The sequence below is a fragment of the Pimephales promelas genome, chromosome 23, assembly GCF_988280905.1.
Source record: "Pimephales promelas chromosome 23, fPimPro1.hap1.1, whole genome shotgun sequence".
Taxonomy (NCBI): domain Eukaryota; kingdom Metazoa; phylum Chordata; class Actinopteri; order Cypriniformes; family Leuciscidae; genus Pimephales; species Pimephales promelas.
Genome location: NC_142791.1, coordinates 24,200,265 through 24,226,177, shown reverse-complemented (window position 1 = coordinate 24,226,177; position 25,913 = coordinate 24,200,265). Strand labels below are relative to the sequence as shown.

The window sequence follows — 25,913 nt, the reverse complement described above, 5'->3', positions numbered from 1 at the left end:
CAGTACCTGTCCCAGAGTGCAATGGGGCTCTCGTGCAGCGGCACGTTACCCAGCAGCAGCATGATGCTATGTCAATGAAGCGACACGCTGTCTGCATCTTAAACACCGAGGCATGACTCGAGAGCTTGAGATTGGTTAAAGAAGAAGGCAGTGCTCACGCGGTAGAAAAAAAGCATGCTAATGACTGGGCCTTTTAGAAACTCAATTGTTGTAGATGCTCAGTTGTGGTTTTGCTGATTTGAATATTTTGAAACTGTCAAAAGCACCATTTAAATCAATGCATCAGGCATGCCTGCTGAATGAAAAGAAAGAAAGTGCAACAATACCTATATCCCGTTGTCTCCTTTCGGCCGAGGACATGTTGAAGACGTCATTATGGCAACCCGTGTCCGGCTTGTAGTACGTCTCGATATCAATGGAAAACTTTTCGACGAAAGGACACGTGTAGCTGCAGGACAGGCGAGGAAAGATTAACTCAGATGTCATTTCATCATATCAGTGTCATGCATTACAACAGAGGTTCATACGAGCTTATCCTCTCTTCACATAGGCGTTGTCTATACCAACCATGACCCCTTCATTAGGTAACAGATACATGTTTATTGCAGTGGAAGTTTATCCCTAAGCTGCACTCAACGTGAAACTCAATAACGAGCATCATTGCGACATTCACTATAAGACCAGAAAGATGCTTTAAAGGGATAGTTCACCCAAAAATGAAAATGAAGTCATTAATTACTCACCCCCATGCTTTACCGACCTTCGTTCGTCTTCGGAACACAAATGAAGATATTTCTGATTAAATTTGAGAGGTGGATCACTGCTACATAGGCTGCCTAAGGGATTGAAACTTCACGACCCAGAAAGTCATTGAATAAAATGTTTAAATATTCCATGTGACTACAGTGGCTCAACTATAAGTTTATCAAGCTACGAGAATACTTTTTGTGCGAAAAAAAAAAAACTACTTTATTCGACTATTCCTTTTCTTCCCTCTGGGCCAAAGGCCCTTTTTACACGAGAACGCTCGCGGGTGAAACGTAAAAATATTTTAACGGATGTGCCTTTCGTTTACACGGCAACAGCGTTTTTGAGCCTCAAAAACGTGAAACCACCCTCCAGAATGGAAATCTTAAAAACGCTCCACTGACGCGTTCCCGTGTAAACGGTAAAAACGCAAAAGTCTGCTTGACGGTGAAAGTTGTACGCAGGCGCGTGGACTTGGTGTTGTTGTAGTATGCACTCCTAGCCGCCTGAAGTGCATACTACATTGAATTTCACACACTTTTGCGTCTCCGTTTGGACGTGGATTTCCCACACAAAATGCTCGTCTAAACGCAGAATAAAAAAAGATGGCGCAACGCCACTTGCGTTTTCTCTTCAGAATCGTTTCCGTGTAAACATAGCCTGAGAAGAGTGTTCAAGAGATTTCCACGACGCATGTGCGAGAACTGAACAAGTAGTAGAAAAAGAACGTAGTTCTCGCACATGCGTCGTGGAAATCTCTTGAACTCTCGTCTCAGGCCTACAAGGAAGAAAAGGAATAGTCGAATATAAAGTCGTTATTTTGGGGGGTTTTTGCACAAAAAGTATTCTTGTCGCTTGATAAACTTATAGTTGAGCCACTGTAGTCACATGGATATTTAAACATTTTCTTCAATGACTTTCTGGGCCGTCAAGTTTCAATCCCTTAGGCAGCCTATGTAGCAGTGATCCACCTCTCAAATTTAATCAAAAATATCTTCATTTTTGTTCCGAAGACGTACGAAGGTCTTACAGGGTTGGTACAGCATGGGGGTGAGTAATTAATAACTTAATTTTCATTTTTGGGTGAACTATCCCTTTAAAGGAGACCTATTGTGTTTTTTTCCCATGTTCTTCTTTCTTTAGTGTGTAATGCTGCTGTTTGAGCATGAAAAAGCTCTGCAAAGCACAAAGTCCCTCCAGCGGGAGTTCTTCTCTATATCAGTGTCAGTGTTTCTGAACTCCATTGTAGTCTTGAGTTTCTTCTGTAAACAAACACGTCACAATATTCCTCATTTAAATAATTCGTATGCAGAATAAAGGGGTGGGCCAGGTTGAGTTCGTTAGTAGTGTGTTGAAACTCGCAGTTATGGTAAGGGACATGACATTTAAAAAATTTCAAAACATGCTCGAACTTGCACTTTTCAGAAGGAGGGGCTTCATAAAGATAGGAACCACATAAAGTGTTACTGAGGGACTGGAAAGAGGAGCTACAACAATGTCAAATATGAAAAAATGTGTTTTTTAAAACATTCAAGTATGAAAACCTGTTCTGGTAGAGTTCAGAAACAAAATCAAGACTTATTTTAGACCAGAACAACAAGGCCTTTTGGATTTTCATTGGAGTAATCTTGAAAAAGAGCCAGAGGGTTTTATTATTAGGAGCTATGGCACTCACCGTGTACGAGTGTATGGGTAGGCGTTCCAGGATTCCTCTTCCACACGAAGCGCGGCTTTTGGCAAGATAGAGCGGAACCAGCTAGGGATGTGTTGGCCTATGTGGTAAACCTTATGGGTGTATTGACCAGAGCCGCCCGGGCCGTCTATGTAGGGTCGGTTCTCCAGGATCTCCACCCCGCTGCCCTCGCCTTCGCTCTCTTCACGACTCTTTTTCTGCAGGGAGGGAAAGGTCAGAGTTCAGGGTTTTCAGACTTCCAAATGGACTGGAATTAAAGTCAAGTCATATTTATTTATATAGAACTATACAATACAGACTGTTTCAAAGCAGCGTCACATTAATAAACAGGAAAATAACAGTGTTGTTATTGTAAACCTCATCAATTATGGAACAGGATCAAATCAACTATATACAGAAGACATTAGTGTCATTATTCTGCTCAAGCTAGTTCAATGTTGGTTCAATACACTTCAATAACAGTCGATGTTACAAAGTCAGTGGCATTATGAAGCTCAATTCAGGTCAAATCTGTAGTTTCAATTCATTTTAATAACTGTCCGTTGCATTTATGAAGTTCAATTCAGCTATATGCAGCTCGACAGAAGACAACAGTGGCATCATTGTTCTGCTCAAGTCAGTTTAATAACAGTGTCAATGTTGCAAAGTGTTACCAGCCATAAATCAGAACTGGACGGTTTTTGCAAACACTTTTTTTTGCTTTATTTAGGCCTATCTCTATTTCAGAACTGCGCACAAACTACATTGCAATCATTTCCTAAAATGCCATTTGAGTGGAAATATTATGAAGTCTATAAACAGGATGTTAACACAGGCCAGAGACAGGACATGCTGAAGCCGGATGCTAAGAAGAGAACACAGATGCGCCAGCAGAGCAAACACTGTACCAGCACAGTTATGTTCACGATGCTCGAAATGTAGGATGAAAAATATAAACATTGAATGGGCGTAGGAGTTTATATGAATGCATGTCTGAAAGGAACTGGCTGTCTTCAGAAGTTTTGATGGCACTTTCTTTTCCTCTAACCTATGCATCAAGTAGTGTTTATAAGTGCAGTGCTACTTATCAAAGAATCAAAGAAAGCATAAGCCGCCGTCTGCTGTTTTCTTTTGTGAAGGTTTCTTATGCAGCATAATTTCACAAAGCTAAAGTGAGGTCACTCTGTTTTTGCTTTAAATCTTGAAAGTATACAACCTAATTAAAAAAAAAACAAAAAAAAAAAACTGGTCAAGCTAGAATTTTTGTTTGGATCATGATTAAAATGCAGTGGTTGTCTGTAATTTCTAATGGCTACAGATATTTTTGGTTTAAGGCCAGTTTGCCTGTAATAGAGCAAATAAATTCACTCTGTAACTTTTTCAACCTTTATAATATTTTTCCAAAACCCTTCAGATGGTACATTGACAAACAATAGGTTGAATGACAGGTCTGCCATAGCCTGACAGTGTCTGTATCGCTTTTACTGGCACTCTGTAACTTCAGGGTGCGGGTAGGAACCCGAGCACAAAAAGAACTACAAAATTCGACTGCTTCACGACATACGTCACTTCCCCCACTTCCTCAAATTCCGACGCGAGGGCCCAACAAGCGTTTTTTTTCCCCCTCTGTATGTTGTCACGGCTGAAGCAGCGAGTAAAACCAAGAAGCCAAAAGTTTTGTCGGAGGATAGTAGAAAGAGAAAAAGGGAGAGTGACTAAATAAAAGTCTCGACGAGGATCAATATTGGTCCAGCATTAGCTCGCTGGCGTGAGCCAAAGGAGGAAGAGGGGTGCCCGACCGATCCAAGAGGTCCTCGCTCCAAAAGGTAAAATTTTTGGGGTAGTACGCCAAAATGGTACACCAAAATGATCGAACGAGTGATTTTTTTTATACTAATACTATTTTAAAAACATTATTTCGTAATGCTGCTCCACACAAAGATGTAACTAAGTCCCCCGACTCCGGTCCGGTGCATCAATCCTCCCCCGCCTAGCAAACGTGAAGTGCTTCAGAAACAGAGCGCGCGGGCGATCAGTTTACTGTTGGTGATGTGTTGTGTCCACATCCAATGTAGACTGCACTGCTTTCTTTTGAGGGCGCTTAACACACAGAAGCATCCCCGTAGAGCCGTGGCGGGCAGCTCACGCCAGCTCGAGACGTGAAAGTATACTGATTAATGAGTTTGGTAGGGGCTACATTCGTGCAAGTAAATAATACATGATTAGACGGACAAAATAATCGGTCAGGATAACTATCCTATGTCTGCAGGCTGATAGTCATGTTTGTTACTTATTTTTCTGGTAAAAGTGTCTTGCCTCTGGCTATCATGCAAATCGATTTTTCAAATTTGCAGATTCATCTATGGTAGCTTGATATTATTATATTGACGATACCGCTATTATCTACCACACAAACATTGAATTGAATTAGCATTATGTAAAAACAGTAGCCACTAGCCAATAGGTTAACGTTACTATAAAGACGCTGGCTTGTAAACGTGAGCTAAGCGTAACCAGTGTAACCATGACATATTTTACGACAGTAGTAGAAGACAATACTGTTTCCCAACTGTAGGGGGACCCTGAGAGCAAAATTTCAAAAGTAACATAATGCTGCTTTAAAGAAAAAAAGAAATCAGCAACTGACAACGGACTATTTGTTTGTAAAAAATAGGAATTGTCCATGAAAAGTCATAATCAATGCATCGCTAGTCAGTGTCATTATCCAGTTCATCTTATAGTGTCAGTGCAGTAAAATTGATAATATTAAGCTAAGCTTAAATCTTACAATCTTGAGACACTCGAAACACAACTTTGATGTAAAGGTTACCATCTATCCCAAAACAGAACTGACTCCAACCCAACAGCAGTCAATTACATGCTCAGCGCTACTGGTGTTGGCCAATCAAGGAACGCCACACCTTCAGCTTTGGGTCAGTAAGATAAGCCAAGTCTCACTGTGAATGAGACAGACAGAACCGTAAAAATAGGGTACAGTCTTGGCAAGGCTCGGGAGCTGTGAATTTTGGGAGACAGCCCACTGTGCCAGTCAGGGTGGCACATACTGTCATATCTGCCTCGTCCGAGAAGGTCAAACGAAGGTAGTTGGAAGCATATGGTGTATAATGGCATATCAACTTACTTGTGAAGCCATCAAGGACAAGTTCGGCCCGCTTAAGTCTACTATAGAAAAGCCTAAATAACATGCCCGGCAAAGGAGAGCGTCTCCCCTTAAGTTGGATCATCAGTTTTAATTCTGTACAGCAATTTTTAACATTTCTGTTTAAACTAATTGACATGAACGTAGGTGTAATTATGTCATTGTTGCATGCGTCCTCTATGTTTAAATAAAACATGGATGATGACAGGCTAGTGGAGCTGGCACAATCGCAGGGCACACGGTGATCCCATCAGCCTTGTCTCTGAATTATCAAGATGATCGTGGGATTAAAAGGTGACAACGCTTATTTAAAGGGGTGGTTGATTTTGATTTAACTTTTCTAACTTTAATTAGTGTGTAATGTTGATGTTTGAGCCGAACAACATCTGCAAAGTTACAACGCTCAAACTTCAAAGCGAAGGAAGGTATTTGTTTTTTGCACATTTGTGAGTCCGCTCAAACCGTCATATCGGTCTTTTCACATGCAATACAGTATGTAACGCAAATATCACTCTGTAGGCATCTTACAACAGGTCCCAAATGAGCAATTGTATAGATTATCATGACAGAATATGCTAATCAAAGACTTTAAGGACTCCACATCAGCAATATAAATTCACAATTAACTGTTCAGAAACGCCCTGTTGTCACTTCTTGAGTCTCTTCATCATTGTCCGACTCGTTTAAACATAAACGGCAGAACAGTTTCTGACATTTCAGTGGATGTCCACGTGAGGTAATCGGAGTTGCTTAAGCCTAGTTCACACTACATGATTTTAACCCAGATTTAAGCCCAATTTGCAAATCGTTGAGCTCGCCGACAGGTTATCGCGTGCAAATCGCTGGGGATGAACGCTCGCCAATCTGTTAGTATGAAAGAGCCAACAAAGCATCAAAGACGCTCGCAGACGCGTCGCCAAGCCCAGGAAAAATATCTAGCATGCTAGATATCCAGAGCTGTCGCACGACTCAACCTCAGTGATGTCATGAGCTACAGCCAATCAGAGCAAGGCATTGGTTGAGGTCAGTATTCTTCGCTGGGTATTGGCGCGCATGCATTTCCGGTTAGTTTTATCGCGCGATTTTTCGTGATAAAACATGGTTTGTAGAGAATCGTTGGGTGACAGTTGTGTAATGCATTACCTCCTGTTGTGGATCAATCACTTTGTGTCGTGTGGTGTGTGAACAGCTCAACAACTTGAACACTCCTGATTTCACAGAGAGCAAGTCATGTAGTGTGAACCGCACAGTTCAGCCCAACGTTTTAAAATCATGTAGTGTGATCTAGGCTTTAAGCCCCATTCACACCACACGCGACTTTATCGCTGCAGGTCGCCTGTGACTGCGCTGGAGGGCGTTCCCCACTACTGGTTGCCTAGTAATGTTTGTGAGTGACATTCACGGAAGTTACTCTATGTTAGACAACATATACGTTTTATTGCCGCTACAAACAAATATTTTGTAAGGAAAAGTCTATATATAAATGGAATCAGTATAAAATGCATAATATTAAAGATGAACGTGAAACAGTGAGTGCTCTTTGCCATCGCGGCAATTTAACTGCAGCAAACGGGCAAATACCGGTCTATCTGGGTTCAGTCACGGAGTCAGTAAGGTGAACACCACTGTATGTACACGGAGATATATCATCAATTATAGGACAGTTTCTGACTTCTAAAATGAGCTTCTCGTTCAACTTGCCTCGGTCAGACTCAGCACTGAAGAGTGACGCGCTCCACTGACTTCACTCCTATTGGTTGTCGCTCGCGAAAATCGCCCTTCATTTGCATAAAGTTAAACATTTCTCAACTTTGTCGCGTCGCTGGACACGCCCCACCGGTCGCTGTCGCGCGTGTCGCCGGAAGTCGCCTGATCACCATTGATAATGAATGGTATCGCGTCGCGTGTAGTGTGAACGGGGCTTTACAGACAGACACACACACTCTTGAAGCTCCGCCCTCTGCGCCGGGAGCAGCAGCTCATTTGCATTTAAAGGGACACACACAAAACGACACGTTTTTTTCTCACCCTCAAAAAGGGACAACTTTAACATGCTGTAAAAAATTATCTGTGTGGTATTTTTGAGCTAAAAGTTTACATACAAGCTCTTATTTTACATATTGTAAAAGAGGGCATTATACCACCCCTTCAAAGACCTTTGTTCCAGAGACAAAGCAAGTTTTAATATTCTTCGATCCTGAATTTTAAACAATCCTGACTGGCACAAGACACGAGGAAACACAAGCAGCAGAAAGCTCTGTAAACTGCTCACAGGAGCAACATCAGCCCGTGCCAAACTGTCTCGCAGCCAAGGCGCCTGAGAAACGATCACTCTTGGTCTCTCAGTTTCAGCCGTTTTTAATTCGTCCTCAAATCGCCGTATACGTGGTGAGTAATACATTTCCATTTTAAAAGCACAGGCCCGTGCCAGCAAGGGAATAGCTGTCGTGCATATCTCAATGTCAGACAGCTCCTTCTCTCTCTATCTGTCAAACTTGCAGACTGCACTGTCAGGACTAGGGATGGGTACTGAAATCCAGTATTAAATGAGCACCGGTGCTAAACTATGAAAGGCCGCAGTATCAATAGACGTTACTGGTTCTGCTGTCGCGGAGCTACGGTTACACTTTAGGGCTGGCTGTCATATTAATCCAATTTTATTATTTTTATTTCAATTTTGGCTTCCAAGGATTATAAAAAGAAGATATTTGAGGTCAAACTGAAGCTTCATTCGTTTCTCCCTAAAAACCCAAACTTAACGTCAGAATCAGCGCAATCGATGATTGTTGTAAAATGCAGTCTCTACCGTTGCTAAATTGCGGGACATGTTTGATAATAAGACGAGCTAATAAAAGCACAATAACCCACGCAAAAGACGCTGTTTACAACCCCAAGGCTTTATAAGGCACAAACATTTTATACTTTAGACAAGCACGTTATACTTTATACATTACAGTGAAAACTATGCAGTTATTGTATATTTTATGACTTTATTAGATTTATTTTGTAGGCCATATTACTTACCTGAACAGTAATGTTAGTAGACTGTATTTCATTTCAAATCCTGTTTCTTTATTATTTTCCTTATTGTATCTTATAAAACACAATACACAAATTCCTGCAAACTGGTCTATTTCCAAACGGATGTTTTCTATTTGTTTTGTTCAAACATTGTTGTTTCTTTTGCTATAGATATTTTACAGTTATAAAGCAATGTTAAATATGTTCTTAATTTGTTTATATATATATATATATATATATATAATATTACAAAAAGAACCGATAAGAGTACCGTTAAAGTACCAGACCGATAAGCAGTATCGGTAAGAGTAAAAACCTTAATGACACCGATCCCCTAGTCAGGACTGACACCAGACCAACACATTCCACATAATGCATGTGAAGCTGGAGCCCATTCGACGTATCTGCAGGTTTTTAGTTCACATGTGCAGAGCCTGAAGAAACGGACCAATCACGCCTTCTAGTTAGAGAGGTGAGCTGTCAGCAGCTGGAGGTGGGGACAGACAGACAAATGGCAGGCGGGAGAGGGGACGGGCTGGGGTATCTGTTGTTGCTCATCCTCCCAGTGTGGAGTCGCCAGCACTTCATTATGGTGCTGACAGGTGACATCAGGCCCTGCACTCGCTACAATTAATCTGGCGTACACACATGCATGCACACACACACACCTTAGAGAAGTGTGGTCTTGACACCATAAGGCTGTGCAGTACAATTATAATTCCCATGTTTTCCCCCCACTATTTTCTATTAATACAGAGTGTTGCTTGTCAAGTGATTTAGATTTTGCACCAAGTGTCACCAAAACTGTAAAAACAAAACAAAAAAAAAACAAGATTGTCCTTTAAAACAAATATAATGGGGCACCAAAAAAAATCTAATTGCCATTTTTCCAAATTAAAAATAAAAACATTTTAATGTTTGCTGTGCTTGTTTGTAGGACTACACAATTTATTTTGTGATTTTATATTAATATGGCTATAAAATAATAGTAATAGTAATTAATAATTGCAAGCAGCAATTATCAGGTCTAAGCACAAAGAAAAAAAAAAAAAAAACGTCAAGCAAGCATGGCTGGGAGCATCAGCCCAACAGCAGATTATTTTATACAAAATTAATACAATTACTAGTAACACACTTTCATTACTTATTAGTTTTGACCAGGTAGCTGTAATCAAATTATTATGGTGTGGTCTGTGTGCTTTTAGTAACTTTTTGCATTCATGGTCTGAAGAAGATCTGAGTCAAATTTAGCGAAAATCAGACGAACATTATAAAAATAATTTGAAAAAGTAGGTTTTCCAAAAAATTAAAAATGGCGGATAGCAAGTGCAACCAAATATTGCATAATTGGTATCATTGTTCTCTGTATTACTCATGGAATCTACCAAAATCATATTCACTAAAATAGGCTAAATTAATAAAAAGTTATTATGTTTTGAAATTTAATTTCAATTTTTACTAGAATGTCGCTGTTGTGAAACTTTTGACATGGTCCCGATGACAAATATCGAGTTTTGTAAGGATACGCTAATGCGTACACCGTACGTACATTACAGCATATTACTTCAAAATTCTAAATGGTGTAAAGTCCAGGTTCAGAGAGTAAAAGTCCTCCTCAGTATTTTGTTACAATCATCTGGATTTGCTAATTGACACAGTTTTTTTTCAGCCACGACTAATAAGTGAAATCAGCTGGCTGGGATCATGGGTGGAATAAACATATGGCAGGACTTTTACTTTCTGACCCTTGGACTTTACACCTCTGGCTGACAGCCAAAATGGGCCGTACGGGAAAATTGGGTATAATTCCACTCGGAATTCTGCACTGAATCAAAAGAGAGACCAGATTTTTTGGGGCGAACTGTTCAGAATTTCAGCAAAAATCTCTTGGCACTGTGTTTGCGCAGACATTGCTTGTAGCCTCAGGTGATGCTTGTGATGACATGTACCAAGATTCATCTCAATATGCTGAAGCATTGCAGAGATACAGCCTCGTATTCATTTGGTGTCCTCTTTGTCGAATTCATGTTATTTGAGAATGTCTGGGTTTATCAAAAAGCTTTTAATAACTTTTTGCCAGCATGATCTGAGTCAATTTAGGTAAATATCAGACAAATTGTCTAGGAGTGGCGAAAACAGTTTCATGACAGAACATGATGACTGAAAAATTATGAATTTTGTTTCTAGCTCTTATGGTTCGGAAGTTATTAGCATAAAGTAAACGTAAGTGCAAATTTAGACAGTTGGTGGCGCTAGAGGGATTGAGTTAGATAGACCAAAATTGCTGTGGTTAATGTTCAGACAGTTTACCATCTGTGTGCCAAATTTTATAACGAAATTTCTCTTGTTGCAGAACTTTCAGATGTTAAAGGTGCAGTATGTAAGAATGACAACTAGTGGTCGAAATAGGTATTGCAGTCCAATTCAAAATATCGGAGATCGTCGTTTTTCTCGCCACCTGCCCCTCAGACAGGACGGCGCTCACACGGGTTGCCAGTTTGAGCACACGCAACAGGAATGTGCAGCCCTACTTATCAATAAAGAATAATGAACTGCTTATGTTCAAAAAGCACAGTTGAATTTAGCATTGTTTTTTACCCTCTAATCACGACCCAATCAGGACAGACTCGTGACAGACAGGACAGAGTTGAGAACCAGTTTTTAGAGCAATGGTTTTAACCTCATTGCGGTTTCCTTCACTTTTGTTGAGTTTGCACTCAATCAGATGTATGAGATGAACTCACAATAGTGAACCAACCCACACAAGAAGAGACCATGATCTTACTTGTGCAATTCGATTACGATATTCATCATTTGACGAATCAGTGATGTCTGTACAAGATGAGTAACACAACAAAGTTTACAGCTTAACATCCCTTGATGCTTAAACTTGTGAATCTAGGCTGAATAAACTACATTAAGGGTGTATTCACACCTGCCTTGTTTGGTTCGATTGAATCGAACTCTAGTTCGTTTGCCCCCTTGGTGCGGACCTTTTGGGCAGGTGTGAATACAGCAATCGAACTCGGGTGCGGACCAAACAACCGAACCGAGACCCAGCTGAAGAGGTGGTCTCGGTACGGTTCCAAACGAACTCTGGTACGGTTCGTTTAAAGTGTGAACATGAACCGACCCAATTGCAAGAAAGCACTGCGTCGAAAGAGAATATTGCGCGTCTTTCTGCGCGTCGTGTGTGAATGTCTAATCGCGCAAAGATGCAAAAAAAAAAATCATTTGCAGTTCATAAAGCATTTGCAGTTCACCACCTTTTGGTGGTGGTTGACGAGTTTCCCCCTTAAAGCGAGTGCAGAGAAAAATTCTATATATAAATGTAATGAATTATTATTATTATTATTAATGTAAGGATAGTTACAATACAAGGATGATGATGCGTTAATTTACGTTAAACTGGACAAACTTAATCGCAAGCGTTAACATTGACAGCACTTGTTAGTACACAATAAGAATCTCATTATTTGAATGAGTGAACATAGCCCCTCTCTATGAATGAAAACTTTATACCTTCTCCGTCTTCTGTGCAGTGCCACTTGTAACGCAAAGTTGAGATGTTGCCCAGAGATAAAAAAAAACCAAAAAAACCAGAAGGTGGTCGAATGAAAAGATGCACGAGAGACGAGAGTTGTCGTATTTCCCCGCGTTTATAGAGCCACTCAAACGTTACACTCGTCGTCTTCTCAAAATCCGAATTACAACTTCGTAGATGACATTGTATCATATGATACTCATTAGTTTCTTCATATTGCGTTTGTACAGAATTAACACAAAATTAGTAAAAGAACAAATATTGCAGTATAAAATATATGGAAATATCTCCATGCTGAGCCTTTTTTGCACTTCCTGATTTCCCTTGAGAATCCTTGTCCAATGAATGGACGACCTTAGCAAACGTGTGGTTTGGTTTACAAATTTTGGTTCACTTGCAAAAAGAGCAGTGTGAAAGCGAACCGTACCAAAAAAAAAAAAAAACAATTTATTTGGTCCGGACCAAAGCAAGTGAACTATCGGACTTTCCCGGTGTGAATACACCCTAATACTCTGGTACTGAAACACACCCAGGGCCCTATTTTAACGATCTGAAACGCAAGTATCCAGCACGAAGCGCAAGTAACTTTGTGGCCGCTGTTGCTATTTCACTGGCGGGATAAATGACTCTTGCGCCCGGCATAAGTTTAAAAGGGGTTGGTCTGAGGTAGCTTTATTATTCATAGGTGTGGTTTGGTCGTAACGTGAAATAAACCATCAGAGCGTCATCCAACATACCCTTTAAGAGCAGGTGCGCATTTTGCATGGCAGATAGTTATTATGGCGGATTTAACAGGCCCGCGCAAGGAGCGGTTCACAGCCGAGGAGAACTACGTTCTCGTCAGAGCAATGAAAGACAGAGAAGTGACGTTAGAAGAATATCAGTAACCAGACAGTTTCTGGTCTCATTGACTACCATAGTATATATGAAGAGTTCAGATGCAAAAGCCTCTAAATGCCATTTGAAATTTTCTTCTTTAATGATGATTTTTATCAAACTTGTATATTTAAGTTCAGTAATTTCACTTAAATAACAATTAATAGGTAAATATCATTGCCATTTAAGTGAAATCACTGAACTTAAATATACAAGCTTGATAAAAATGATCATTCTAGAAGAAAATTTCAAATGGCACTTAGAGGCTTTTGCATCTGAACTCTTCATATATTTTTTCCTAATATGGTAGTCAATGAGACCAGAAACTGTCTGGTTACTGATATTCTTCTAAATATCAGAAAATCGCCTGAATGGATTCGAAAATGGTAAAACCCAACTGTTTGACTCTGAGGGAGTTGCAAAATGAGCCTATTTCCAAACAAAGTGGAGTATCCCTTTTAGACCAGGTTTTTTCTGGTCAGTGGCGCAATTGTTTTCTGGAACTGCAAAATAGCACTAGGGAATGTTTGCGCTGAAACACGCGTCCTTTTTACGCCAACCCGCCCAGGGAGCGCAAGTTCATTTCCTAGTTTACCGACGTGCACCTGTGGAGGGAAAAGCCGCTTTGCGCGGGTGCAAAATAGGAATGATACATGCGTCAGTGTACAAAGTCATTTGCACTGGGTGCAAGATAGGGCCCTAAGACTCTCATATTCAGATGCAGCTCAATTCTGAACATCATCGATCACATTATGTTTCTGGTTAGACACTGACAGTTGATAGAAGCTCTAATAATCAATTTTAAATTACCTAGTTTGATAGAATCAGTTCCTCAAATGGTTGAAATATAATAATAATAATAACAATTTATTTCTCGAATGGTGCAAAAGGTACTTGCTGAGAAAGCAGTTCACTCATAGTTTATGAGAAAAATAATGCAAACTGAATATATTAGAAAGGCCAATAACTGCTGAGAGGTCATAATGAAGACGATAAAATGCACGGTTGGCACCAAGAGCTGTGTTGCAACTGCCGTAACTGATAGAAAGCAGAAAACTGGAGTTCAGTTTTCCCTGGCAGGATTCCTGTGCACTCCAGCTAATTACATATTTCACATGGATGACTTTAAGTCAAATGAAAAATAACTAGGCCCTAAAAGGAGCATCCACAGAGATTTCCAGCTCTACACTTGAAATTTACCACCTGGGATTTGCCCTCAAAACATTCAGATTTCTTTTCGAAGCCGCGCTCAACTCAACCCTTAATTTAGCATATCCGTGGACGAGCGAAAACCAAATGCTGCCCTATATGGACACGGACGGCCAACGTCATGTGAGAGGTTTAACCTCGTCGCGATGCACCTTCGCTGCCCATCTGCGGAGAGCAGAAATCACGGGAGTGAAGTTGCCCTGGCAACAGGCCTGCATCATCATGACCTCTCCCTCTCGCACCGCAAACAAATGACTGCAGTGAGCGCCACGCTCCGGCTGATGTCACAGGTCTCCATGGCAACCGCAGCTCAGCTGTGACGCTGCAGAGGAGGGAGTCTGGCCGGAGGGGAGAGAAAGAGAAAACAGGAGAGCGAGAGATCCAGCGGGAAGTGTGATGCTGGAAGCTTTGGAAAGACAAATTCCTGCTGGTGTACAGAACAATACTGACGATATTCTTGACAATCTCAATATAATTAGGAGCTTGCATTGAAAGGGCTCGAGAGGGTGACTTTATACACTTCAACCAAAACCAAGCCACTGTTGCCAAAAACATGGTAACAATTTTCACTTATTAGCATGCATATTACTAGGACACTGTTTATTAGTACTTATCAAGCACATATTAATGTATTATTCTGCTTGACCATATTCTACGTCCCTTAATCCACCCATTGCATAAACATAACATCTACCTTACGATCTATTAATAAGCAGTACGTAGAAGTTTATTGAGGCAAAAGTCTAAGTAAATAGTGAGAATTGGACTCTAATCGAAACTGTGATCAAAAATACATTTTTAAAAAGAGGCAAAAGATGTTTTCCAACAGTTTTTTATTAAATGAAACAAGAAAGAATAGTTTCCAATACATTTTATTTATATGTACAGATACACCAATATATAGTAATATATAAACATATATAATGTATAAAATAAACATTATTCTACATATATTTTTGTGAAAACAATTTATAGAAATATATAAACAGAAACATTAATCTACATACATTTCTGCAAAATCCATGATGTGGCTTAATTTGATTGCAATCTAAATCCATAACACACTGGTGTGACTCAACTCGGATGACACTAGGACTGGGTGATAAAACGCTAATGATAATTATTGCGATATAAGTTCCCTTGATAAAACGATAACAAGAGTTGGATAAATGCTTGATGCAATGTTCATGCGGCAAAAGCGTAACGACACTCGTGTGGCGCGAGCTTACGAGAGCAGATGCGTTTACTCACTGAACGGTCTCGAATCTCGATCATGCGCCCAATAAACATCGCTGTGAGATCAGTGAAAACTGCTTGAATTCAGTGAATAACACAAATGTGTCTGTGATTTAAACAAGTTTAAAACCAGATAAAACAGCATTGACAAACAGGAGAAACACTGTGCTAATGATGCAGTCCGAAGGCTTTTCAATCTACAATTCACCATTATTTAACACGGATTTACTGTCGTAACACATGGTATTGTGGCAGAAATGTGGGATATTCATATAAAATTTTAGTAAACTATTAATGTGGACATGCAGGAGTAATGGAATATAGTTACAGTATTTTTTCTGATTAAGCTATAGCATTTTTAATACTAAATTTATTTAGGCTACAAATACCATAGAAACCACAGTTACATTACACATTGGTAATGAGGTGCTATCTGTGCGGTTTTACCTGTGGTTATCATGATCTAAATGTAAGCTACTCACTGTAAAAAAATATTTTCATGATTTGTAATCACAACATTTTTTCTTTTGTCAAATCAACTTAGATAATTTATGTAGTTCAGATAACATAATATTTTGAGTTTCTGATGATTAAATGAATCTCCTTCATTGCATCAACTCAATTTTTTCCATTTCAATTAACTTAAAAAAATAAGTAACCTGGTTGCCTTAACATTTTAAGTTAAACCAACAACATTAAACCCCCCAAAAAACGTTACTGTTTTGTTACAAATGTACAGCTGCATCCTCCTAACTCAAACTATTACTACTGTCAAATGTGCATTTCTGAGATAAAAAATGTAATATTAAAGGGTTCGTTCACCCAAAAGTGAAAATTCTGTCAGTAATTACGCACCACAAAGACTTTCGTTCATCTTCGGAACACAAATTAAGATATTTTTGATTAAATCTGAGAGCTGTCTCACTCCTCCATAGGCTTCCATGTTATTGAAACTTTCTGGCTCAGAAAAGTTATAAAAGACATCGTTAAAGTCCAAGTGACTACAGTGGCTTTTCCAAGTTTTTTAAGCGATGAGAATACTTTTTGTGCAAACAAATTTTATTCAACCATTCATTTCCATCTCTGTGGGCCTCGAGTGAGTTCACGTAGTGTAACCATGCAGCGCTTCTGGTTGTACGTCACACGCATCACGCTCATGACCAGCGTCAACCAATACTGAGCCTACATTCTGACATACAATACAGAAGCGCTGCACTGTTACGCCGTCTTCACACTGGCAGTTGAAATCAGCTCCAATACGGCACCGAAACGTAGGGCTGGGTATCGTAACAAAATGTTCCATACCGGTTCCTGAACAATACTTTTTTCGATACCAATTTTATGTAACCAGGTTTAACAATATAATATTACCTAAATTTTTATTTTATTTTTCAGTTCGTTGACTTTTTCACACTCATATTTTGAGCATGTAAAAAAGCACCAATGCTAAAGTTTTCTGTTTTAAGTTATACCGTGTTACCGGTCTTCTTGGCGGCAATTATCTTGTCGAAAATATTGCATCGCGTGCTTCTGGCATCGAGTTTGGCACATAGATACACTTTGGCACATTTCCACATATTTTCTATCTATCTGGGTTGGGATAATTACACACACACACACACACACTATAGTCTCATGTGCGATGAGCTACGTCTCTGGGCAGCCGCGTAAACTAGTGTTTTCCGCCACACCCAATCATGCTGCATGCTTATTGTTTCAAGAGATTAACCATTTAGGTACTGAAATTTGGTACCGGAAAACAAGACATGTTTCGATACTCGGTAGTACCGAGGCAATTCGGTCGGTACCTAAAAAGTACCGAACTCAGTACCTAGCCCTACCGAAACGACCGGAAGTCGTTCATTTCCTATGGAGATTCGCAGAGCGCATGCAAATATTTTCGAAACAGGTCCAACCGAGTGCGGTGCCAAGAAAATGGTGTCCGTTGTCATCTGGATGCGTTCAAAAAATTGAACTCTTGCGAAAATCTACGGACAGTTCTATCCGACAATTCCATCGGAAGCTGAACATTGCTATGGTACTGATAAACAAACCTGAATTCTTAACTTTTAATAAAATAAATAATGATTTTAGTATAATGAGAAGTTGTCATGTCATTTTTTTATTTTCATGATTTTCTAACATTATTAATACAATTCAATTGCAGGCAGACATTGAACTATTGACATTATACCACACATTTTTTAGCCGACCTGACATGTCAACGTCCTGAGCAACTTTCCTCGTGCAGCAGCCTTCCTATTAATATCTCTATAACCCTCATCAGAGAGATCCTACAGAACTGACAGAATCAACCTGTCCAATCTCACCGCCATTTTTGTTCTACCCGCTTCTGGCGCTTTTCACTGTGTAGTGCGACGTCCGTTGGGGACGTATTGCGTATTACGGAGCTGATTTCAACTGCCAGTGTGAAGGCGGGATTACACTATGTGAACTCACTATGAGGCCCACACAGAAGAAAAATAAATAGTTGAATAAAGTCGTTATTTTTGTTTGTTTGTTGCGCACAAAAAGTATTCTTGTCGCTTGATAAACTTAAGGTTGAGCCACTGTAGTCACTCTGACTATTTTAACAATGTTTTTACTAACTTTCTTGAGCCGGCAAATTTCAATAACATGGAAGCCTATGGAGGAGGGAGACAGCTCTCAGATTTAAACAAAAATATCTTAATTTGTGTTCCGAAGATGAAGAAAAGTAATACGGGGCTGGGTGAATAATTACTGACAGAATTTTCATTTGTTGGGTGAACTAACCCTTTAATATTACAGCCTGCACTGCAAACTGTGTTGAAGATACGAAGTCAGGCCAAACGAACCTGTTTCACGATTTAAAACAATATCAACCATTAGACATGCAGAAACTAAGATAAGAAATACATTTTTCTGAATAAAGATATTTATTTTGTTAAGTAAAAATGACTGAAATAGTCTAAAGACAGTTCTGAAAATAAAGAGTATTTTAAAACCAGTTAACGGTCTGCTTTCTACAACTTTAACTTAGGAGCAAAAATCTGCCTTGAAACTTAAAAAAATAAAACTTTGAGATTATTGTGATAATAATCGATATTGACATGAAATTTTTTATTGTGATCATATCATATCACCCAGCCCTAGATGACACACACTGGCTTATGAAGTGAAGAACTCATATTTGGTGCATCTCACACACCAAAATCCACCTCACCTCACCTCACCAAACTAGTTTTGTTTATATTTCCACCAGCGTTGAACATCTGTTCACGGTTTCTGACCAGAGTTCTGCCGTGTAACATGAGGCTTTCTCGCTGTAATCGGAAGCATGGGCACACAAACACACCGGTTTAATACTACACCAGCGGGGTCACTCTGACAGTGTACGAGCATGCCGAACCGTGTGTGTGCCCACCACACACTCATTAGGGGAACTCTGCGACGGCATGTCAACAGATGGAGCTTAAATAAAAAGCAGGACTTGGATAGGAAAGAACGCCTAAAACGATCCAAATAAACAAGTGAAACTAACTTCAACGAGGAAGGACACAAATGTTCTCTTTAGATGCAGATTTAACGTGCTAATTGGCTTAAAACTTCGAATCTCTATGCCAAACCTAAACGATTCAACCATCAGTCATATGGGCGCTACTTCACACTTTCGATGACTCACACTTTTAGAAATCTGCTAATTAGACACTCGTTCCCTAAGGACTTCAAGTCTTATGAGAGTCAACATCGCTTAGGCTCGATTCTGATGTCCACTGACTTAACAGCACAAGTGTTTAAATTTAGCATGCCTGCTGCAATTGGATAGTAACGTCTTGGCTGTCTATAGGGGCCGTTTGCTTAATTCCTCACTGACAACAACACTGAGCGGCAGCTGCATTGACAGACTGCTAATTAACCTTATAAGACCATTCAGAGAAAGCAGAACATGTGGGTGGAAGCTCAGTTAGATCTGCGGCCGTAACCTCACTTTGAGATTGAAGAACAATCGGAGCATGCTGGAGACGTGCTAGTTCGCTATATTTCACCCAAACCTCCACAGACGTTTCACTAGACACAGCTCTGATGAACGCGTTATGTAAATCAGCAACTTTGTAGACCACAAATTAACTCATGTTTTAACTATTGCCACGACAGGTAGAAAAACTGCATAGCATTTACATGTATTCATTGGGTAAAACACCTATTTTAAATGCAGTGTAGAACTGTACAATTTGGGGGAAATCTCTAATTGCACTTTTTCAGATTTGATGAGCTTGTTTGTAGAGCCAAAAATGTTGTGGTTATATAGTTTAGTTTAGTTTATTTGTTTAGCACGTTTAGTACAAGTACAGAACAATGCTAGGAGGGAACGAAGCCAGACTAGGCTTGTACAGAGTTCCACTCGTATTCCTATTAACTCACGAGATATGCAGATTAGGCATCACAGAAGAAAAAAAGAAGAACAACAACAAAAAACAGAACACACAAAACAAAAGATGAAAAATAAACAACAAATGATAGAAAGCAATTCAATACAAACAAATGTGCTTAGAAAAGAAAAGCGAGGAAAATATAATATATTATATTATATATATATATAATAATAATAAAATAAATAAAAACTACAACATAAAAGGCATCAAGCTAGCGATAGTAAACTCTTCAAATGCTTTGTAAAAGCTGAATAAGAGGACATTGATTGCAACGATGGACTTAACTCACTCCAAAGCTTAGGACTTCTAAAAGAAATATTAAATTGGTGTCTTGTGGTACGTGCGATTGGTAAGACTAAGTTATTATTGCTATGTCTAGTGTGCAATGAATGAACATGTGAGATAGGAATAAACAAATTCTGGAAAGAGTCTGGTAGATCTTGTTTCCTATAAATAAACTTATGCATAAGTAAGCATGTTTGATAAATATTTACCTTATCAATAGGGAGAACTTTAAATTTATTAAAAAGAGGGACCGAAGGTGCATATCTGTTTGAATGGGAAATAAATCTAAGATACTTTTTCTGTATAACTAATAATTTATTAAGGTGGGTAGGATATGTAGCTGCCCAAACAATGTTGCAATAATTAATAAATGGAAACAAAAAACTATAATATAAGGTTAAAAATGCTGAGGAATGAACCAAAGGACAAACCCTCCTCAATATACCCAACATTTTAGCTGACCTCTTAGAAACAAAATTAAAATGATTAGACCAATTAAGACCACTATCAATAATGACTCCTAAAAATCTGGTATGCTGAACCAATTCGATTTGTGTATTATTAATGTAGATCTTAGATAATTCAATAGGGTAATGTTTGTGAGTATTACAAAAAATCATAAAGTTGCATTTTTTTATATTGAGAGTAAGTTTGTTCGATTGAAACCATTCCATGATATATGATAGTTCCTCGTTAACCATTTTTATTAGTATATTGAAGTCATGGTGCGAAGCTACAAGATTTGTATCATCAGCGAATAGAACTGGGACCAGTTTAGTACAAGTCATAGGCATATCATTTATGTAAATTAAAAATAAAAGAGGCCCTAGAATTGATCCTTGAGGGACCCAAATCTTAATTTTAGACTTCATAGAGTCATAGTCTTCCAGATTAACATATTGCTCCCTATTAGCTAAGTAGCTTCTAAACCATCTCAAGGCAACATCCTTCACTCCATATCTACTAAGTTTAGCAATCAAGATATTATGACTAACCGTATCAAATGCTTTACTCAAGTCCAGGAAGACTCCAAGAGCATATTTTTTATTGTCAAGAGCTGAAGAAATATAGTTTACAAGTTGAATAAGGGCATGCTCAGTAGAGTGTCGCTTCCGAAAACCATATTGATGTTTATATAAAATATTATTAGCATCCAAGTGATCTATGTGACTATAAATTAAAAATACTGTGAAATACTATAAAATAAAATCATTATTTAGTGTTATTATGACTAAAATATTAAACAAAAGCCATATTACTATTGTAATATTTGATTGTAAAATAAAAAATGTCTATTTAAGAAAAATAATATAGCATACTGTAAACATACAATACTAATAATTACGGTTCACTTCATGTTTTTTTTTTTTCAAATATTACAAGCTTTTATTTGAGAGGGAGACCTTAAAGCTTCTCTTTTGCTGAAACCAACAAATTAATAATTAGTTTTACTTTGATTAGTCATACAGCCCTATTACATTGAACTATATTTGTTTGAAACGCACACACTCAACATTACTTTCGACTTGTTCGCCATCGTTGTTTTTTTTTGCTTGGCCCAGTGCATTCTAGGCAACTATGCCATGGTTCAGACCACAGGTTACAATATTAGCCCTTCTAGAAACACTCCCAACATCTACATTAGCACATCGCAGTGGTGCGTATTGATTCTTGGCATCAGCGTTTTTCCACGGTGGTTTCGGCATCAGCACAGTGCGTAAGGTGCTTCCTGCCTCGCCAGCACCCACAACCTGTCTGACATCCTCTCTCAGGGGATCGCGGGCCAGATTTAGTCAAATATATAGAGCCTGTGATACTGTTGTGGCCTTCCAAAATAGACTTAGAGGTACGAGGCGTGAAGCACCACATTTGTTCTGTAAAATTGCATGTGTGCATCATATCTGAATGATTCAAACATGTGTGTTAGTTTCATTGCATTTGACCCAGAGAGTACAGCGTGTTTCAAAAAGGAAACACCAAGTAAGCCAGCTGTGAGTCACATCTTTTTGTATGTTACACACTTCAATGAAACAACAGAAGTGTGTGACGTGCTTAAAAGGAAAACCCAAAAATTCTGCCATTTGTGTCGTTCCAAACCCACAGGCTGTTATTTTTTCCGTCGAACACAAAAGAAGATTCAACACAGCTCTTTTCCACATGATGCTTCACAGTGACCATGTCTGTCAAGCTTCAAATAAGCTAATAAAAAAGCCCAAAATAATCAGAACGGCCCAAAATAAGTCTGAGTAAGTCCTCTGAGGAACAGACTAGGATCGAATATTGACACATATTTCACTATTCAATATGATATGATTTTAGAAGTACGAGGCGTGCATTTTGCATTTTGCATTTTGATTCACAAGCTTTCAATTCTATTTCATATTTTGGATATATATCAGATAAAATGCATGGCAAAAACTAATGTTGTAATAAACCATTCATAGAGTCCATATCAAGTTTCAGCTGGTAAGTTTTATTAACAATAAAATTATAATGACATAATGAAACCAATTAGTTTTTTGAAATCTAATATAAATTGAAATGGTGGCTGTCAAAACTTTTATGGATTTATTCAAACATACATTAAATGTTGAAGAACAGGTTTAGTAATGACAATGAATATGCAATATACACGCAAATATTTATCAAAACACTCCTCTCAAAAATTATTCTTCTGGCCAACTAATCATGTTTATGGTCACTGAATGGCTTTTCTGAGATAAAAGTAATATTACGTGACATTGTTTATAAGCTGTTTCTGATGACATGAGACATGACACGGATTTTGGTAAGTTGTACTGTATCTTGATGTTCATTCATGAATATTTCATGCTGTAACTTGTAGTAAAGAGGAAGTAATGATCCGTTCATGTGCGCTCTGAGGTTGCAACAGCGATCTATTGTGCCACTTTAAAAGTATCAAAGCTAATTGGGATTTATTGCATGGGAGACACGATACAAAGTTCTGTTGATTTATCAATCGAAAACAGCATAGACTCAAAAGAAATCTATTTTTGGGATCTGAGAATCGATAATGGTTGATAAAAGTGAGAATCGACTAAAATTGAGAAATCGATATTTTTACCCAGCCCTAGAGACCAATTTAAGCCGTACTCTCAAAATACGGCACAGATTAGACGTTGTTGGTTCTTGTGTGTCTCACAGTCAAGCCTTATCCGAGTTGCCATACTTGCTGTTGGATATTTTTGGTAGATAATTTAAAATGTTGCATATAACTTGCATGTATCCATCATATTTTGTTATTGCATTACAATTTGGAATGTAGCACACAAGTTGTACAAACTAGTTTTTTAATCCATTTTGGAGCTTGTCAGACGTTGTCATTATGAACATCATTGTGAAGCAGAATTTTCCACTGCTTTAATGCAAGATAAAACCATGAGCAAACCTGAATCATGTAGAGTTGAGCGATGCGGTACTCCTCGACGCTCATGGGCATGGGGATGCGGTACTCTTTGATCAGCATGATGGGCGTGGAGCGGGGCTGGCGCTGGAAACGCTCCGCTGGGTCAGGGGCAAATCCACCAGGACGGCCCTTAGCTCAAATGCATCAGAGAGAAGGAGCCGAGCTCATTCTCAGACCTGGGGAGAAAACACAGGCAAATCAGACTTGAAAATCATCTACGGACGAACAGGGGTTTGCGTTGTCAACTTAAATGTTTCATAATACGGTTCTCCAGAGAAAATATCAAAACATAATCAATCTTCACCATAAACCACGCAAGTTTAGCAAGATTTGCAGAAATGCTTAAAACAAGTCTTAATATCTTATGCAAGTTTGCTTTTTGAGTACATGTTGTTTGAACTAGAGCTAGGCCGATATTTTCGGCCGATATTAGGCATTTTCCAAACTATCGTTATCGGCAGTTATAATGGCTGATAAATGAATATTTCAGAAATAAAATAAAAACAGATGAAACGCGCTTCTACCATGTCATTATTGTTGGAGTTGTATAGTTTGTCCACCAGAGGGCACTCTACACAGTCCCTGTTGGCAACACTCGTTGAGTTGGTCACGATACATACATTGCTTGAATAACAATTAAAAGAACATCCCCATCAGTTCTCTTAACTCAAATAAGCATGACAAAATTTGTGACTGTCATGTCCAGTTTTGCTGCTGTTAAACCGAGAGTGATGCGGAATCAGCTAGTAATAGTAACGTTACGTTGTTACAGTGTAGTTGACTGACTGTCCCTTTAACTTTTGACATTGTGACTGAAGTATTTCTTTAATAGCGCGAGACAGTTATAGCAATGAGACGCATCATCTCTCCTTGTCCAGTTATATTGAAGATGTATGTTTTACAATTTGCAGTATGACGTTATCCATTGCTAAATTATGGCTCATCATAGACTAGCAAACCACAAAGCTAGCTAATGCAACTATCATCAGTCTGTTCTGTTGTGAGAATAAAAGAAACAAGTTTTTTTTAAACGCATTATCATATTATTTTAGTTAAAACTCATAAATAACTACAATTAACTAATGTTAGGGAAATCTGTTAATGTTTTGTTGCGTGTTTCTAAAATAAAATAAAAAATTCAAAAAAATATCGGCCGATATATCGGAATATCGGATTTTAATCTGTATCGGCCTTCAAAAGCCTTTATCGGTCGGGCTCTAGTTTGAACTATGTTGAGATATATATTTACAGCAAAACAAGACAAAAATATGAAATTAAAAATATAGTGTTTTGTTCCATTTTGAAGAACCAGAGTAACAGTGTTAATTCTGTTGGTGCAATCTCTCTCTCGATCGAATGATATAGAACACATTATGTAGAAAAAGTGGTAAAGCATCATTAAAATTAAAATGCATATTAAAAATTGTATTTCTCTGTTTACAAAGTAGCATATTCCATATTACTTCTTAATCATTTGCAAAACCCAAAACTAACAGATGTTCTGTATAATCACACAGGCATTATGTATTCAGACATAGTGGTCTGAAACACAACTCGCCATTAATAAATACAGTGTTACTGTACAGCAGAAGCGCTGCAATGGCATCCAACTGTCTGCGAATGACATCCATGCGAGCGATTTCCAGAAACAAAACACAAGGGGCCTCGTTTTGACCTTCGGCTGCCGTAAGAAACGTAAATCCACCTGCTGATGACACCGAGGTCCGGCAGACACCGTAACTCTCCTGCAGTTCCACAGGGTGTGTCACATGACACAGGCCGCTTAGTGTAAGACGGATTATCCAACTTACCCAACTCTTCCCTGAGAGGTAAAGCGGACAGCTGTGTGTGTGTGTGTGTGTGAGCAGAAAGGTGAGCTGGTGTAAACACAAACACCATAAGACTCATAAACAATCAGCAACCATCGACTAAGAAACCATCTCAGGGCTCCCAAGAGGGGCCATGTTAGGTGCAACAGCTGTCAGAGCTAAAAATGGCATCTATGACGAAAAATATCGGGCTATTTGGTCTAAAAATAGCTTGCACGGCTCGGTTACGTCACACACACTTGCAGTAAAAAGGATTGCGCTGTGATTGCGCTGTCTTGCCCCTGGTGAAAAGGAAGCATTCAACACAATTACAATAGATTGGCTGGACCCTCGACGCGTCTCTAAATATAGTAACAATAATCAAAGGCTCATAAAAGGAAAGGTTAGAGAGCAAACTACTGTTTATCACCACTGCCTCATTCCAGCATACCCTAAAGCTAAGGTATTATTAAAGGAAATTAGAAGACATTTATATATTCATTGTTTACTCAT

General features: G+C 38.8%; 1 protein-coding gene across 6 annotated transcripts in view; it reads right to left on the bottom strand.

The window, feature by feature from the left end:
* The window catches only part of pitpnm2 (phosphatidylinositol transfer protein, membrane-associated 2), an 87,653-nt gene that overhangs the window by 41,829 nt on the left and 19,911 nt on the right, over positions 1 to 25,913 (bottom strand). For all 6 annotated transcript variants that reach the window (XM_039675920.2, XM_039675918.2, XM_039675921.2 and 3 more), the window contains 3 exons: positions 23,575 to 23,768; positions 2,423 to 2,637; positions 327 to 448 (listed from right to left, as the gene is read on the bottom strand). In XM_039675920.2, coding sequence (XP_039531854.1) covers positions 327 to 448; positions 2,423 to 2,637; positions 23,575 to 23,652 — 415 coding nt within the window. In that variant the 5' untranslated portion in view covers positions 23,653 to 23,768. The remainder of the gene's footprint in view (positions 1 to 326; positions 449 to 2,422; positions 2,638 to 23,574; positions 23,769 to 25,913) is intronic.